This window comes from Prionailurus bengalensis, chromosome C1 (genome assembly GCF_016509475.1).
Source record: "Prionailurus bengalensis isolate Pbe53 chromosome C1, Fcat_Pben_1.1_paternal_pri, whole genome shotgun sequence".
NCBI lineage: Eukaryota > Metazoa > Chordata > Mammalia > Carnivora > Felidae > Prionailurus > Prionailurus bengalensis.
This window is the reverse complement of record NC_057345.1, coordinates 96,460,476-96,478,730: the sequence shown is the minus strand read 5'-3', so window position 1 is coordinate 96,478,730 and position 18,255 is coordinate 96,460,476. Positions and strand designations below refer to the sequence as shown.

The window sequence follows — 18,255 nt, the reverse complement described above, 5'->3', positions numbered from 1 at the left end:
GTAGTAAAGGTAGGGAATTAACTGGAAAGGAGAACTTTCTGGGGTAATGGAAATGTTCTGTGTCTTCATTGGTGTGTGACTTGTCTACATTTGTCAAAACTCATCAAATTGCATGCTTAAGATACGTGCATTTTATGGTACATCAGTAAAGGTAAAAGAATCTGACTCAGCATGGAAAGCACTGTCAAAGTATCATGCCTTCTGATTAAATGCGTTGATATATATGAAGCACTTAACACAATGTCTGAGTGTCAGGCAACAGTACTGATCATGGTGATTATTGCTTTATTACACCTCCATTACTATTTTTGCTTCCTGTTTAAGCTGTTCCTCTATGAACTCTTTTTCTTAGGAGTATTACTTTAGTGCTCATGGCCTTAGCATGTGTCAGATTTGGGGATTCTTTTGTTGAGATGAGGTAAAAGTGAAGATATTGAGACAGCAGTTAACTAATTTGAATTAGTTAATACCCTGAAGATAATTTGCGTCTTGTAGTAGAAGCTCTTGGGGGAAGAGAACATTTAAAAACAAAACAATAACAATTTGAGTACATGTTTCAGAATATGTTATCTGTAGCTTTGAAAAGTTATTAGTTCTTATTTTATAACAAAAGCTGTTTTGTGTTTTCAAGAAACCAGACCATGCCTGGAGGCTTCTTTAAGTGCAAGGGGAATTTTAAAAATAAATTGATACAGAAAAGGTAAAATTCATTTTGGTTGATCAGAAATTGAAGCATGTAGGATGTTCTGAGTCCCATCCACTAATAGAAGATACCAGCTCTTGAGCAGCAAGCTCACATTTCTTTTTTCTTTTTTCTTCTTCTCCTCCTCCTCTTTCTTCTCCTCCTCTTCCTTCTCCTCCTGCTTCTTCTTTTTAATTTGATAGAGCATGAACAGGGAGAGGGACAGAGGGAGGGAGGGAGTGAGAGAGAGAGAGAAGGAGAGAGAATCTCAAGCAGGCTCCATGCTCAGGGTGAAGTGCGATGTGGGGCTCAATCCCATGAAGCTGGGATCAGGACCTGAGCTGAAATCAAGAGTTGGACGCTCAGCCAACTGAGCCACCCAGGCGCCCCTCAAGCTTACATTTCATTGGTCAGATTACCTATATTATAGCAGCATATACAAAAGATGAGAGGGAAACAGGCACTTGATCGAGACTGAGTGGCATAGCGGTAGTAAAGGGAGAAATGGGGAAGTGGTGTTGAAGTCCATGACCCAAAGTTAGGGCACAGTGAAGGCTTTGCCTTTCTGTTATGTTATGGTGTGGTCTAGGTGGAAGAGTTGATCTAGAAAACACTTCTCTCTTGAGGTACTGCTCTGTAGGATGATGTGGAAAGAAGTTTTCCTGTGGCAAATGCCCTCTCTAGTCTCCCTTCCCTCTCCTTGCAATAGAATATCACTTTCCCTTTGCTCCTGAGACTGCTAGGAGTGTTATATTTTCTTTCAGTTTATTCATACAGCTGTTCTGTTTACTTTCTATCTGGGAACTGTCTTTAGTCTTCCCCCAATACACATCAATGTGGACTCTTTGCATTCAGCCTGCCTGTCCAATCTCATAGAATGTGCACTGAGAAAACTAATTGCAGAGATAAATTGGTTCTTGATGTGCATGACTGATCAAGAGCAAAGTACCTTAATTTCAGATGCCTTCAGAGAGATTTTTCTTTAACCTCTGCTTTTAAGAAGAAGATTATAAAGCATTATCATTACTTCAGGTCAGAATTATATTGCTTTTGGTCAAAAGCTGTTGTAAGATTTACAAAGTAATAGAAACGAAGTAATCTAAAGATAAATTATAAAGATCAAAGCAATTCAAAGTTAAAGTGAATTTGAGTGTAAGCATAGGTATGGTTTTAGATTAAAAAAAACATACATTATTATGTCTTTTTTTTAACTATTTATAGCTATTTATAAGCTATTTTCCAAAGTAGCTTTAATTTTTTATTTTTAGGAAAAAGCAAGAGACTTGAATAGTCATCTGAGTATATTGTCAATAGTTGAATACAAATTGTTCCTACAATTTCTGATTTGTTCCAGATAGAACAGTAAGGTGACTCGGAGGTAATATGGAAGGTCCTGCAGCATAGTGTAGTGGGTACTGGCCTTGGTTTATGTCTTTTATTATATTTTATTTGCTGATAATTTCCAAACCTGTATCTTATAAATCTGGCTTCCTTCCTTGTCTATAAACTTGTGTTTCTATCTGGTTGTGGAAATTTTTACCTGGATATCTGGTTGGTACCTCAGCCTCTTCAATATGTCTCAAACTGAATTTTTAAATTTTTATTTATAAGTTTCTTCTCCAACTTGCCTGTCCTAACTTATTATTATAATTTGGTTTATGGCTTCATTATCATCTTCTCATCATTAATCTTCTGCCCTTTCCAAATTACTAACTCATATTATAACCTTTGAAATGTCTTTCAGATCTAGTCACCTACTCCATTCCCTTTGTCACTGACCAGTGTTTGTCTTCACTACCTGTTCTTTAAAACATTATCATTGTTGTTATAAAAGTAACGAGTGCTTTTTTAAAAAGAAATCAGACCCTTTAGCAGTTTATAGAATAAAAAGTCCTGTTCTTTCTCTCCCAATTCTACTTCTCTCACGCAACCACTGTTTCTGTTTGGTTCTGTGATGGCCAGACATATTATATTCATTTCTTTATTTTTGAGAGAGAGTGCAAGTAGGGGAGGGACAGAAAGAGAGGGGGGAACAGAGAATCTGAGGTGGGCTCTACACTGACCGTGTGCAAGCCCGATGCAGTGCTCGAACTCAGCCCGATGCAGGGCTTGAACTCAGGAACCATGAGATCATGACCTGAGCCCACGTTAGATGTTCAACCAACTGAGCCACGCAGGTGCCCTTTCTATGCATTTCTAAACATACACATAAAGATATAGAAATTATTTCAAATACTTTCCATCTTTTACTTGGATGATTAAAACATACTTCTTACTGGTTTCCCTGCTATAAACCCATCTCCACTCTGGCCATTGCCATAGTTATCTACCTAAATAGCAAAACTTGCTCTGCTTGAAGAGCCCTTCTTATTCCCTATCATCTCTCAGATAAGGACCAATCCCTTAGTATTGCATATACAGAAGCCTTTCCCAGTCTGGGCCGGATATCTGTCTCCAACATTACTCCTTGCTACTTCTGCTTTGCTCCTTATCTTGTTATTCCTGAGATTGGTCATGTCTCATCATGTCTCCCTACCTTTGTATATATGCTCAGTCTCTCCTCTACATGGCAACTTTCTACTCATTCTTCAGGATTCTGCTCATCTGTTGCCTCCTGTATAGAAGTATCTTTTATCATTTTTCCTAAGCAGAGATAATGACTCTCTTTTCTCTGTTCCTTCAATGCTTTAATCATGTCTTGGGTTTTGTTTTGCTTGTTTTTTGGTCTATTTGTATGTCTCTTCCTTAGTTCCCTATGAGCTTTTTAAAAAGCAGAATTCTTGTTTTACTTACCATTTTATGTCTGAAATGCTGCTTAGAACATAACGGACATGCAGTAAATGTTTGGTAAGTAGACATGTCTGTGTTTTAGACCTACATTGCTATAAAGACCTGTCTAAGTTAAAGAAAGTGAAATTTTAGATCCCATCATTTTTTGGAATTTTAAAGCCATTTTACTTAATATTTTTATAAGCTTTGCTTAATGTTATTATTTTTGACCTTTTAAGAATGGTAGTACAATTTCAGCATGACCTTATTTCTTAACTTATAAAATAACTCAGTTTTTAATGGAATACTATACAACAATTAAAAATAATGAGATCTGTTAGAGACAGGATGAGATGTAAAGATGTATTGTGAAGTAAAAAGTGAGTTATATAAAAGTTTGATCCTGTTTTTAAGGATGTTATGCTTAAAGAAATCCAGACAAATATAACTTGGATTACCTTTTTTCTTTACTCTTTTATCCTCCAATTTATTAATATATTATTTCTCCTATGTAACTCTGCAATGTTTGAACTTTAGAACACTAAGCATGTACTTTCAGAAGCATAAAAAAAGACCAACACCAAACCAAACCAACCACTCTTCAGTTTTCAACCTCTCCTATTTTTATTCATGGAAAAGTAAAGTCTAGGTAGAAGTTTGTTTTGTTTTGTTTTTAGTTTGCCTAGAGAGTTAAACAATATCTTTAAGTAAAAACTGAAATATAAGTATGAGTTTGAAGACATTTTAACTATATATATGAGATCAAGTCAGTCAGTTAGTGTTTAAATGCCTACTTTGATTAGTGTAGTGTGCTAGGTGCTATAGTAGAATACGAAAGATATAATTTCCATTGTGTAGTAACTTACAGCTTATACTGGGGGGCAGGAATTCCTGAGTAGCAGTTTGTGAAGGATATAAAATAAGTAATAATCCTTTAACATATTTTAAATATATATTTCCTTAAACTGAAAATTTTCCCTTATATTTTGAGGGTGCAGTTTTAATTCAGTAGTTTATTAGAAACTGAAAAAATAAAAATTGCTCTGCCTTAAAGTCAAATTGGAAAGGACCTTTGGTGGTAGGTAAGACATGATAATGAAAAATAAGATAGCAAAAGAGATTTTTTTTCATGATTAAATAGCAAAGATTTTAAAATATAAACTTAAGTATCATTTCCTAATATATGTGCCATATGTGTTTGATTACTATCAGAATTGTCACTTAGATTATTAAACAGTGAAAATACAGATATACAGTTGCTGTTCAAGTATTTTCTTAACGTTTTAAATTGATATCTCCTGGATAATTGTTAACTGAATATCTTTTGCTTACCACTTGCTATGTGACTACCAAGATAGGGTTTAGTGTAAAGCTTTAAAACTTCAGGGTTCTAAAACTCATTGAAAATAATTTGGGATATTTTATCTCCTCTACCTGTGAAATGAAGCAGAGTTTTAATAGAAAGGGCTTGGTTTATTTATTAAAACAGTTTTCTTCTGAAAATGAGATACTCTTTTTATGATGGAGATTCCACTGTGATTGTTGCATTTTTTTTGCTTCCTACTGAAGAAGCTCTTAGCGCACTTGCTAAGAACATAAGGAGTCATGTCAGAGGTCAGCTATTTGAGTCCATTTTCCCACAGCCGCCTGGTGCGAGTGATCTTTTACTGTGTTTTAAAAAAATGGGCAAGGATTAGAGGGGATTAGAAAGAATATTACCCTCCTGAATATAGGCCCAAGGCACTAAGGGGAGAGAACCCAACCAGGCAGCAAATGGGCTTTGCTTGACCAAGACACAACCTCTGCTGCATTCCTTTAAGAAACTGAATGGGAAATGTTAAGTCCCCAAACTGGATTAGTAAATAATCTCATAGCTTGTGACATCTGCTAAAATAAATTGATGAGCAGACTGCATTCTTATACTTTTAGGAGAGAGCCAGAGACATCAAGATTAAGAGGAGCTTTTTTTCCCCCCAGCTTTATTGAGGTATAGGAGTAAGAGTAATTAAAGATGGGCATTAAACTTAGTATTGGAAAGGCACATTTCATAAACAAAAAAAAATTATTTTAGATATATTGATACAATGTATACATATAGGTTGATTAATAGCCTAAGGCTTAAATTTTGAAGTCACTACACCTTTTTGTTTCTTCCTGCTTGTAGCAGTTTTGAAACATGTTTCACAAATTCAGCTCTTTGTGTTGTTCATCTCCTTAGTTTGTATAACAGCCCAAGTGTGAGAATGTATCATTTATGACACATCTCAGGAGTGTTTCTCTTTTTATAACAGAAAATAATGTGGTTTAGACATTATGACACATAATTTGCTATCAAATTATATAGAACCAAAGAGGTTGTTTCGAACTGTTTTAGTAGGGGAAGTATACTCTGGTCTTAGTCTTTGGAGGAAGTATTTAGCTAACTAAATATTTTTGAAGGTTTTGTTTTAAGTTGACCACTTTAATAGTAAAGATGATAAACAGATGGTTAAGTTTGCACCTTTATGTAATTAGTACATTTGATTATACTGCTTTTGTTGTGGATTGCAATATTAAGGCAAGTATTTTCTTTAACAATTTAAGGTAGCATTTAATTTTCATGTGTGAATAAGAACTGATAGGTCATAACTTCTTTAATAGGCACATCCACTAATTCCTTAAATGTGTCTTGCACTGTACTTTCTTGGCCTTGTTCAGGTTGGCCTGTACTCCAACCCCTGTGTTTTCCCACCCCACTGCCCAATCTGTTCATCCATATTTTACCCGTCTTTATCTATAAGCTCAAATCCCAAATGCCATCAAGTGGTTTATTTTCACCACCTAAATCATAACCAATACCTCCTAAACATAGAGTTATCGTATGATCCAGCACTTTCACTGCTAGGTATATACCCAAGAGAGGTGAAAACTTCTGTTCACATAAAACCTTGTATGTGAATGTTTACTGCAGCATTATTCATAATAGCCAAAAGGTGAAAACAACCAAATGTCCATCAAATAATGAATGATAAACAAGTGTGGTATATCCATATAATGGAATATTATTCAGCTGCAAAAAGGAATGAGGTACTGGTATATGATACGACATGGATGTACCATGAAAACATTATACTAAGTGAAATAAACCAATTACAATAGACCATATATTATGCAATTCTTTTTGTATGAAATAACCAGAACAGGCAAATGTATAGAGATTCAAAGCAGATTAATGGTTGCTTGATTAGAGGGTAATAAGAGGATGTGGATTCTTTTTGAAGTGATGAAAATGTTCTAAAATTGTGGTAATGGTTATATATATCTGTGAATATACTAAAAACCATTGAGTTGTACACTTTAAATGGGTGAAGTGTAAAGTATGTAAATTATGTCTCAATAAAGCTGTTAAAGAAAAACTAAAAAACATGAATACCTTCAATCCAAATTCCTGTATACACTGTTTATATCTCTAATAAAGCATAGTCTTGTTATAATTATTAACTTAAAAAAATCTGTCTTTCTCATTACATTAGGAAGTTCCAGAGAATATAGTGTTTCCTAATAGATATAGTACTTGCACTCAGTAAATATTAATTTAATTGAACTTATTCACAATTAAGTTCCTCACTTGTAAAATGGGAATAAGAGAAAAAAGAATTCAATGTCACCACAAAATGTTTCCAAAATTGTATTTTATCATTTTTATACTTAATTTTCTTTTGGAAAAATAGATATTTGCTTTCACATTATTTCCTCAGCTTGAGTTTCTATTTTGTATTTAGCAAGGTCATACATAAGCCATTTATCTCCTTATTTCTGCCTTTAGGGATATTCTGATTTTTGGAATTTGCATATACAAGCATTTTTTATACACATACTATCAGTATGACCCTCTTGTCATCTCAACTAGCTTAATGTGTGTGTGTTTTTTTTAATCAAATGGACTTTATAAAATTTGAGTCTACATTTTTTGTTTGAATGTAACATAATTTAATTTTTCTCTTTTCTGTGGTGTGTTTCTCTGTGTGTCATTTTTCTAGTATTTACTAGAGATGAAGAGTCTAATTTTACCTCCAGAACACATTCTGAAACGAGGTGATAGTGAAGCAATTGCCTATGCTTTCTTCCATCTTCAGCATTGGAAGAGAATAGAAGGTGCTCTGAATCTGTTACAGTGTACGTGGGAAGGCAGTAAGTATTCTCCAAATGTCCCACTAATCTCTCAACTATTCATTGCATCCACAGGCAGCCCTTTTAAATGAGATTTCTGAGTTTCTGTAAGGATTGGTTTCAAAGTGAACTCAGAGGTGTTTATTTGGTTTATTTGTAGGAGAAATGCATAATGTACTTATACCGATGCCATATTTAGGAAAAGCAGAATGAGAAGCCGTTATGGTATTCTGTCATATGTTCACTTAAATTACATATTTGTAAGGAAAGAAAATGAAAACTTACATCCCTTGGTTTATAAGCTTTTTAATGTGGTTGAGTTATTGTTCTAATATTTTTTAAGTTAGACTTTTATTTTCAGATGTATAAGTCATGGAACTATTTTCCTCACAACTAATATCAAATCTATTCTTTTTTTTCAATCTATTCTTTTCATTGTGGTAAAGTACACATAACATAGAAGTTACTGTTTTAACCATTTTATTTTTTTAATTTAAAAAAATTTTTAAAGATTTTATTTTATTTTTAAGCTCATTTATTTATTTTGAGAGAGAGAGAGTGAGTGGGATAGGGACAGAGAGAGGAGAGAGAATTCCAAGCAGGCTCCTCACTGTCAGTGCAGAGCCTGACGTGGGGCTCGAATTCACAAACCGTGAGATCATGACCTGAACCAAAATCAAGAGTCAGATGCTTAACCGACTGAGCCACCCAGATGCCCCAAGATTTTGTTCTTTTTTTTTTTTTTTTTTAATGTTTATTTATTTTTGAGACAGAGACAGAGCACGAACGGGGTAGGGTCAGAGAGAGGGAGACACAGAATCCGAAGCAGGTTCCAGGCTGTCAGCACAGAGCCTGATGCAGGGCTCGAACTCATGGACTGTGAGATCATGACCTGAGCTGAAGTCGGACGCTCAACCGACTGAGCCACCCAGGCGCCCCCCCGCAAGATTTTTCTTAATTAATCTCTACACCCAGCATGGGGCTCAAACATACAACCCCGAAATCAAGAATCACATGCTCCACCCACTGAACCAGCCAGGTGCCCCCATTTTAGCCATTTTAAAATGTATAGTTCAGTGACATTATATACATTCACATTGTTGTGCAACCATTACCATCTTCTATTCCCAGAGCATTTTCATCATCCCAGACTGAAATTCTATACCCATTAGATAATGACTCCCCATTCTTCCTTCCTCTCCAGCCCTTGGTAACTATTCTGCTTTCTGTCTCTATAAGTTTGACTAGTCTAGGTATCTTCTGTAGTGAAATTGTACAATCTTTGTCTCATTAAATCAGGCTTACCTCACTGAGTATAATGTTGTAGCATGTGTCAAAAAATCATTACTTCTTAGGGCTGAGTAATCTTCCATTGTGTATATACACCATACTTTGTTTATATAGTCATCTGTCAGTGGATATTTGGGTTGTTTCCACCTTTTGGCTATTATGAATAATGCTGCTATGAACATGGGTATACGAATATCTGTTTAAGTTCCTACTTTCAGTTTTTTTGGGTATATACCTAGAAGTGGAACTGGTAGATTATATAATTCTATGTTCAATGTTTTGAGGAACTGTCATACTATTTTCTATGGCATCTGCACCCATTTACATTCCACCAGCAATGCACAGGTTTTCACTTTCCCTATATCCTTGTCAACACTTGCCTTTTTTTTTTTAATAGCCACACTGATGGGTGTGAAGTGGTATATCATTGTGGTTTTGATTTGTATTTTCCTTATAATTAGTGCTGTTGAACTTTTTTTAATGTGCTAATTGGCCATTTGTATATCTTCTTTGGAGAACTAGGTTGTTTTTCAATTAACTACCAGATCTCTTATTTGTAACTTCTTAAAATCATTTAGAAAATGAAAAAGCTTGATCAAAATGTTTCATCAGTTGAATTTTTATAATAATTGTCTTGGAAAGTGCATTTCTGCTACCATTAAAAATTCAAAAATAAATTCAATACTCATTAACTGGAGTTGGTTGATCCCCCTCAGTTCCCAAACTTTGCACTGAGGCACCTTGGGGCATTGCAGCAAATTCATAAGAGTGCCATGGCATATTTAAAAATTTCAGTGGAAACAACAGTAATATTCAATATGTGTCAGGTATCATTGTTAGTTCCATGTAGTTCAAGGTTTCACCATTAGGTGGCTCTCCATTGTCTCTTTCTTTTGATGTTGTCAAAGCTTTGCAAAGCTCGGTTTTTTATTAGCTGCTGTGATTAAAAGAAGTACCACACACACACACACACACACACACACACACACACAAATCAGTGTGGAACAGGAAATGACGATGGCAGTGTCCAATCTGACTCCAAGGTTTGAAAAGATATGCAGCGCCCAACAGGTACATACATCCCACTAGTAAGAAAAGATGGTTGTTTAAAAATGAAATAATTGGGGGCACCTGGCTGGCCCAGTGAGTAGAGCATGTGACTCTTGATCTTGGGATTGTAGTTTCAAGCCCCACATGGGGGTAGAGATTACTTTAAAAAATTAAAATATTTTTAAAAAATGAAATAATTATTTTTTCCTTTAAGTTTTTTTTTTTTTTTTTTTTTTAAATTCACTGCTAAGTTGTTAGCACACAAACCTTTAAAGTTGTTTGGATCCACTACTTAAGTGGAATTGTTATATTTCTTTCAGCCTAGGGGCATCATAAAAAATTACTGAGACATGAAGGGCACCATGTATCCTTGAGACAAAGAGAATTTGGGAATCTATGCATTAACTACTTGCTAAGAGTCAGACACTATGCTTACCTCTGACAATATGCAGATTAATGAAATTGGGACTAATAAAACTGAGGAGCAGAATGACTTTGTGTCATTAGGCTTCTTTTTGCTGTCTCTCTAGTAGTCTAGAAGCTCCTCAAAGCCTGGTACTCTATCTCATTGATCCTGTATGTGTCTTCAGTGCCTAATGGTCTGCCTGGCACATAAGAGGTTTTCAATAAGGATGTGACTTACACTGAATTTCATAAATAGTCTTCTTTATGAATGATTTTTCTAGTGTTACCACTGATTTGCTTTGTGACTTTGGACAAATCCCCACTTTTTATTGTGGAGAACAAAATTCATATTTTGACAAAAGTTTTTTTAAATGTTTATTTATTTATTTTGAGAGAGAGAGACAGAGTGTGAGCAGGGGAGGGGCAGCGAGAGAGGGAGAGAGAATGCCAAGCAGGCTCCATGCTGTCAGCACAGAGTCCGATACCGGGTTTGATCCTGGTATCTCACGAACTGTGAGATCGTGACCACAGCTGAAATTAAGAGTCGGACACTTAACCAGCTGAGCCACCTATGCACCCCTTGACAAAAGTTTATAGAGCTAAGCACTAAAGGAAAAACAAAACTTAATCACAGTTTTGATGAATACTTAGCTAGTTAAGTAGGTAAACAAAGATTCCCCCTTTAAGAAGTCTTCAAGAGTTGGTGATAATCTAGATCAGGGATAGGTAAATTTTTTTCTGTAAAAAGGCAGATGGTAAATCTTTAGTCTTTGTGAGCCATAGTCTCTGTTACAGCTACCCAACTCTTGTAGCATGAAAGCAGCCTAACATAATATATAAATGAACAAGCAGTTTTAACATCTGTATTCTAACAAAATTTTATTTGCAAACATAAATAGTGGTCCAGATCTGGCCAAAGGGCCATACTTTGGTGACCTCAGAACTAAATTAAATTCTGCTTGTAGAAAACTTTGGTGACATCTAACACATGAAGTTAGTACCCATTGGGAACTCTTTCTGGGTTGCCAACAGTCATGGTAACAACAGTGATACATGTTGCAATTTTATGAAGGTTCCTGGAAGAAAAGGAAGTTATACCCACAGAGTTAAGTCTGTTGTGTTTGTAGTGAGGAGACAGAGGCAAGAAGGACTCAGCAACCTTGTTATCCACTACTCCCTTCATGCTCTGAATACATCTTATTCTTCCCCTTATTCCTTCTTTTGCTTCCTTTGTGTCTTTCATCTAAAAGATATCTCTAAAGGAATTAATAAATGCTGTATGAAAATTTTGTAAAAATATGTCTCCACAGTAGCTTTGATTTGTAGTATGGGATGAAAGTGAGTCTGAATTAAATGTCAAACTATATATTTTTTTTCCTCAGCTTTTAGAATGATTCCATACCCTTTAGAGAAAGGCCATCTATTTTACCCTTATCCCAGCTGCACAGAGACTGCTGATAGAGAGCTATTACCTAGTAAGTAAATATTCTAGTTTTCCTAAACTTAAAAGTAGTTGTGAGATTGTTTAGTATTTTCTCATGTTAAAAGTGCCTTTGGTTGAAATTCAGGATACTGTTTAAAATACTATTTTAGCCATTACTTAGATGTAGTTGCAAAATTCAGTTCATTCCCATGCATTTTGGGGGTAAAATTCTGTGTTAGATGTGATAAAGAACACAAAAATTGAAGATATTTAAAAGAACAGTCAACTAATAAGCATTTAAAGAAGAAATAATACCATTCATTCACAAACTCTTTTCAGAAAATAAAGGAGGAGGGAACACTGCTCAGCTTATTCTGCGAGACCAGTATGACCCTGATACCAAAACCAAAGACATTACAAGAAAAGAAAACTATAGAACAATATCCCTCATGAATACAGATACAAACATGTTCAACAAATATTAGCAAACTGAATCCAGCCACATATAAAAAGGATTATACTCCATGACCAAGTGGGATTTACCTCACAAATGCAAGTGGTTTAACATTTGAAAAGGCAATGCATCATGTTATTAGAATAAATGACAGTGGATACAGAGAAAGTGGTCTGATAAAAATCCAACGCCCATTCATGATAAAAATTTTGAAAAAATTAGGAATAAAAGAGAATTTCCTCAACCTGATAAAGAGCATCTACAAAAACCCCACAACTGACATCATACTTAAGTGGTGAAAGACTGAATGCTTTCTCCCTAAGTTAGGAATAAGGCAAGGATGTCTGCCCCTCCCACTTCTCTTCAGCATTGTACTAGGGGTCCTAGTCAGTGCAATCAAGCAAGAAAAATAAATAAAAGGCATTCATATTGGAAAGGAAGAAGAAAAACAACCTTTATTCATAGATGACATCATCGTCTATGTAGGAAATCCTAAGAAATTCATAAAAGTACTATTAGAACTAATAAGTTCAGCAAAGTTGCAGGATATGATATCAGAATATAAAACTCAGTTGCATATTTAAATACTGGCAGTGAATAAGCAATCCAGAAATGAAATTTAGAAAACGTTTCTAATCATAGTGGCATCAAAAAGAAGAAACAATTTAGGAATAATTTGATGAAAGAAGTGCAAAGCTTGTATACTAAAAAAAAACCTACATAATTTGCTGAGAGAAATTACAGACAAATCTAAGTAAATGGAGAGGCGTTCCATGTTTATTGATTGGAAGACTCGATATTATTTATATGACAGTTCTCTCCAAATTGATCTATAGATCCAATACAATCCCTATCAAAATTCCAGGAGAGATTTTTGCAGAAATTGACAAGCTGATCCCAAAATTTATATGGGAAGGTAAAAGACTCAGAATTGTCAAAACAGTCTTTACAAAGAATGAAATTGGAGAGACTACACTTTGCAGTTTTAAGAAGAGCAGTCATAGACTTAGGAAGAGAACCAGAAATATGTACGGTTATGATTGCTGAAAGTCCCACTGAGTCCCTGCTTTCAGGAAGCCAAACTTCTCAAAAGAATGGTCTATATTCATTTGTCCGAGTTGCACTTTTTTTCTGTGAACTGGTAAATTTCTGTTTAACTTTTCTTTTTATGATTTAACCAATAAATAAGCATGCTGAAGGGTGTAAACACTAGCACCATGTTTCCTTATGTGATATAAACCTGTGCCATAGTTTTTACAGATCTGGGGCTGTTAGAGCTCAAGTCTAACGAGGAAAGTTGCAGTTTTGCAAACGCCAAATTTAGGGAACTGAAAAGTTCAAACAAATAGATGAAAATTTAGGAGAGATTATGGAAGTTGAGTATGCTGATATTTTTCTCCCAGGGTCTTTTATTTTCTTCCGTCCTCTGAGATAATTTACCTATCTTTTCTTTGAACTCTCAAAGTATTTTGTGAACTTCTTAACCTCCCCCTTCTAGATTGTAAACTTGAAGGCCAGGATTCTCTTTATCATCTCTTTGGGTATTTCTATAATGTTCATCGTGAAAATTGTGTAAATATTTTAATTAGTCAAATTTGTTAATGCATTCTTATAAACATGCTAAGTATATTGTAAGCACTCAACAAAAATATTAAATATTAGCACCTTTTCCTCTTTATCCTACTCCAAACTCCTGAACTGCTTACGAGTTAATACAAAGACTGATAAACAATGTGTTAAGTGCTGTGTGTATGGAATAGATTTTAAGGAAGCTGGAATGGGGAGTGCCTATCTCTCTAAGGTCAGGGATGATTCCTAAATCTGACTTGAATGACTTGAAGAATGGTAAATCCAACATACAGCACAAGGAGCAAGTTTGGGAACAGGAGTCGGGAAAGTAAATAAATTCAGGCTTTGAATATGTTGTATGTGTAACCTTTCACCCATACCCACACACACGTGTGTGTGCATATGTGTATGCATGCTTAAATATCTTATTACATAATCTGTTTCACACACCCATTATATATATACATATTTTTATATTTCTAAATAATATATGGTTCTAAGATATGTTTATAAGAAATATACATATAGTAAATATATATATATATTATATAAATAGTAAATGTTGTAAGTATTCTTTAGATAAAAGTAATACAGAGCTGTTTTAAACTTAAAGGGAATTTGTTAGAAGACTGGATTATATCAAAGAATCCCAAGGCAGCAATTACAGTTGGACCTCAGAAGGGACTAGAACCAGAAACTAGAAGGATATAAAGATTTCCAGGAGTCAGTTATCTGTATATCTTTATCTCAGGCTGCTTTTTTCAGGCTCTCCTATTCTCGCTTTTCTTTTTTTTCCTTCCCCAGTGCCATCTCCTTTTTGTATGAGCTCTCCTTTCTGCTTCTCTCAGTGTGTCTGCTTCATTTTTATATCTTTCTCGTTGTAGTTTGGCTTTCCCTTCTTAGACACTCATGTAGCCAAACTTGATGCCCCTACATCGCTCTAGTTTACATGTCATCAGTTCAGGCAAATAGTACAGTATGAATAATAACTCAATCCTGCTTGTAAAACTTCTGGGAGACAGAATCAGATGCTGACAGGATCAGAATCCATGTGTCCATTCCTGGTTCATTTAGCTGTGGGCTAGGGACAGGGTCAGGTTGTGTAAACAAAATTGCCAGGGGTTCTGATACCTCTTTCTCTTGACATCTCTCTACCTCACCAAACCAACTTGGTAGTCATCATTTCCTAGCTATGAATGAGATCACTAAGGGAAACTGTAGAGTGAGAAGTAAGCTAAGAGCAGAACCATGGGAGCACAAAAATGTTGAAGGAATGGGTGGCTGATAAGGAGTCTGGAAGATTCAGTGAAGTAGTGGTCAGGGACAGGACAAGAACCAGAACTAGATAGGCTAGGAACTAAAAAGAGGGGAAAAAATCCAAGTGAGGAGGAGTATCTGATACCAAGGAAGGTGATTACTGAGAAGAATCCATTGACTTCAGCAGTCAGAATGTCATTAGTGAGAGAAATTTTATTTTCTTTCCTAGGATGGTGCTGGTAGTAGTTGCTCTTGTTGTTTTCCATTTTAACAGAAATAAGGCAAAAGAATAAATCTTTGATTATGGAACATCAATATGCAAGAGTATATTATATTAGGTTAATACATTTAGCCTAAAATACCCCTCCCCAAAATTATAAAGGTTGCCTGATATAAGGCCAATTTTACATAGTAATATGAATAAAGTCAGGGTTTTTCGCACGTATTGCCAGAGTCCCAGCTTATAAGAACAGAGAGTTTGCTTTTTGGCAGGCCTTTATTATTTCTAGGGTACTTAGACATTTGCAAATTCCAGGAGGTAGGAGAAGAGGGATATGCTGGGGTCTTTGTTTGATTATATTGTTTGTTCTGAGAATATTTGTCTGTGTCTGACTGTGGTAGAATGAACAAATTTTTAATAATGTGGAGTTCTAATACCCAGGAGTGCTTAATGTTTTTTTGTTTTCAATTCTCCTTCAACCTTGATATGACTTACAACATTCTGGAATTTGCTTATGAACCTCATAAGCTCAGACTTGAACTATTCCCTTAGTTCACATAGCTATTTAGTTGTCTTTTATGCCTCCTGATAAATTTTTCTCTACAAGCCAGTGATGAAATTTGAACTTTACTTCCAAGGGAGTGTTTCTGTACTAGTCATCCATTATATTGATGTATTAGCCAAACATTGACTGACAAGTGAATCTACAGAAAGCAATCCAAAAAGAAAAACTTAAGTCTCTCCTATAGTATAAAAATTTCATATTTTAGGAGATTATCTTACTAAAGCTATATAGTTTTCTGCCTTATAAAGTGGAAATAATATCTATCTCTTAGGGAAATTGGGAAAAAATCAAACTAATGTAAATTAAAGCACTTTGTGAGCCATAAAATGCCATACAGTTTGATTAACTTTATTAATGTTGCCATCTGTCACATAATAAGAGTATTAGTGACCATTGGTATATTTAAGTGTTCCCTGTCTTTGCAAGTACGATGGTTTGCCTCTCTTGGTTTGCTGGAAGAAGTTGTCTTCTCATGGCTGAGGGACAGGGCAAAAGGGACTGCTGGTTTTTTGGGTGCTGAAAGTTCAATGTTGTCCGTAGCTTCTAATGTTTCTAACGTTTTTAAAAAGTTCAGATTTGGTGTGTTTCTACTTTAAAAGTGATTCAAGCCTCTGGAAATTTTCTGGATTTTTAATGAGTTTGGTTTTTGGCATATTCTTTCAGAGTATAGTATAAGACATAAAAAATATGGCTACCAAAGGAAACTTAGGTGTAATCTTCTCTGTGAATCATTGTGTTTAAAAAAGTGAAATTTATAGCTGACCTTGATTCAGCACTGAATTAGTCATCCCTTACTTATGTAGGATATTACATCAGGAATTCCTGGGTTTGTGTCCAGCCCTGAGCAGTCAACTTACTGGACTAATGAAGTCCCAGAATAGCTCTCAGTTTAACAGACGTTTATTGAGCACCTACTATGTGCCAAGCATGGTAATACGCTCATCAGCATTGGTATGCAGGTATTTTCAATCAAATTTCAAATAAGATATAAATGCTTGAATACTGTTAGTAATGGAATATCCAGTCTTTAGAAAAATAATCCCTGATTTAATGTGTGAATGTGGTAAAAGAAGACAGGGTACTTGGTTTATGATCAGAATCCTAGGGCTTTGGTGTTCTAGTTCAGGTTTTACAGTGCTCTATGAAATGCTACAGATAGAACATTTATTAATAACTGGGTAAAATTGTGGTTCTGGGAAATCTGCAACCACACATCTGTCTCTCGATTCTGTACTTGTCTCTGAGCTCCTAAAGAACAAGAATTATAACAACTCACATTTAGTAAGGACTTACAGTGTTCATCATAACAACTCCATAGCAACTATGAGAGGGTTTAGCAACTTATTCAAGATCACACAGCTAATAAGTGACAAAGCTCTTTTTCAAAAGCACCTCAGCATGACTTTACAATTAATGTTCTTTCCCACGATGCCATCCTATTCTTAGTCCCCAGCACAGTCATCTGGCTCCGTAGATAGGCTGTTGATGCTGGAATAAATAATGAATAACTCTCTTCTATCTTGCTATCCCGAGATGCCTTGTTCTTTTTTTAAAAAAAAAAAAAAGATTTTCCTTTTTAGTTTTAAAAAATAAACTTTGTTTGAAAATATTAAAACTGGCTTACACTGTATTCTTAAATAAAATCCATTTCAACCTTTTCTCCCTTGCAGCCTTTCATCATGTTTCTGTTTACCCAAAGAAGGAGCTTCCTTTTTTCATCCATTTCACAGCAGGACTGTGTTCTTCTACAGCAATGATAGCTCTTCTCACACACCAGTTTCCTGAAATCATGGGTGTTTTTGCTAAAGCTGTAAGTATGATCTCAAGGACTTGTGTAGAGTATTTGTAAAACACACAAGAAACCATCTCTGATCTGTTTGTGCTAAGCCAGTTGGTCAGTGGAAGATGTTTGTTATAGTAAATTACAGGAACTGATTTGTAAAGTTGCTGCCATAAATATGTCAAACATAAGTTTCTTGGTGACTTGAGCTATATTTTTGTTGCTTAAAAATTTAAAGACTACAATGGTGTAACATTATACAGTTGGTCTTTGTAGATCACTTTTGGTGGTAAACACAGCACTTGTTACTAGCTGAGGAATAATCCAACTCTTTTAAATGCTTTCTTTTTGGCATTTAAAAAAATTCCCTATTTTGTAAACAAATTTTGATTTTTCCATTTAAATGAAATCATCGGTTGTAAGGTTTGCTGATGGAGAATAAGTAGGTAAGATGGTACAGATGCGACATTTGCCCTGAGTACAGAATACGCTTCTTTACTCAAAGCTTCTCCCTGTTGTATCTTCATGTTCTTATTGACTTTCCCCAATCTTGGGTGTAAAACCATGTATAGACCTTTAGTGTCTTTTTTGTCCTTCAATTTTGAACTACTTCCCCATTTCCTGACCCAGGTCCAGAAAGTA

General features: G+C 35.1%; 1 protein-coding gene across 3 annotated transcripts in view; it reads left to right on the top strand.

Annotated features, from left to right (window-relative positions):
• The window catches only part of ST7L (suppression of tumorigenicity 7 like), an 82,122-nt gene that overhangs the window by 42,053 nt on the left and 21,814 nt on the right, over window positions 1–18,255 (top strand). For 2 of the 3 annotated variants that reach the window (XM_043575857.1, XM_043575856.1), the window contains exons 12-14: window positions 7,471–7,621; window positions 11,728–11,820; window positions 17,504–17,804. In XM_043575857.1, the coding sequence (XP_043431792.1) occupies window positions 7,471–7,621; window positions 11,728–11,820; window positions 17,504–17,682 (423 nt within the window). In that variant the 3' untranslated portion in view covers window positions 17,683–17,804. Of the gene's footprint in view, window positions 1–7,470; window positions 7,622–11,727; window positions 11,821–17,503; window positions 17,805–18,255 lie in introns of those variants that run through there. The other variant, XM_043575858.1, reaches the window with a different exon arrangement.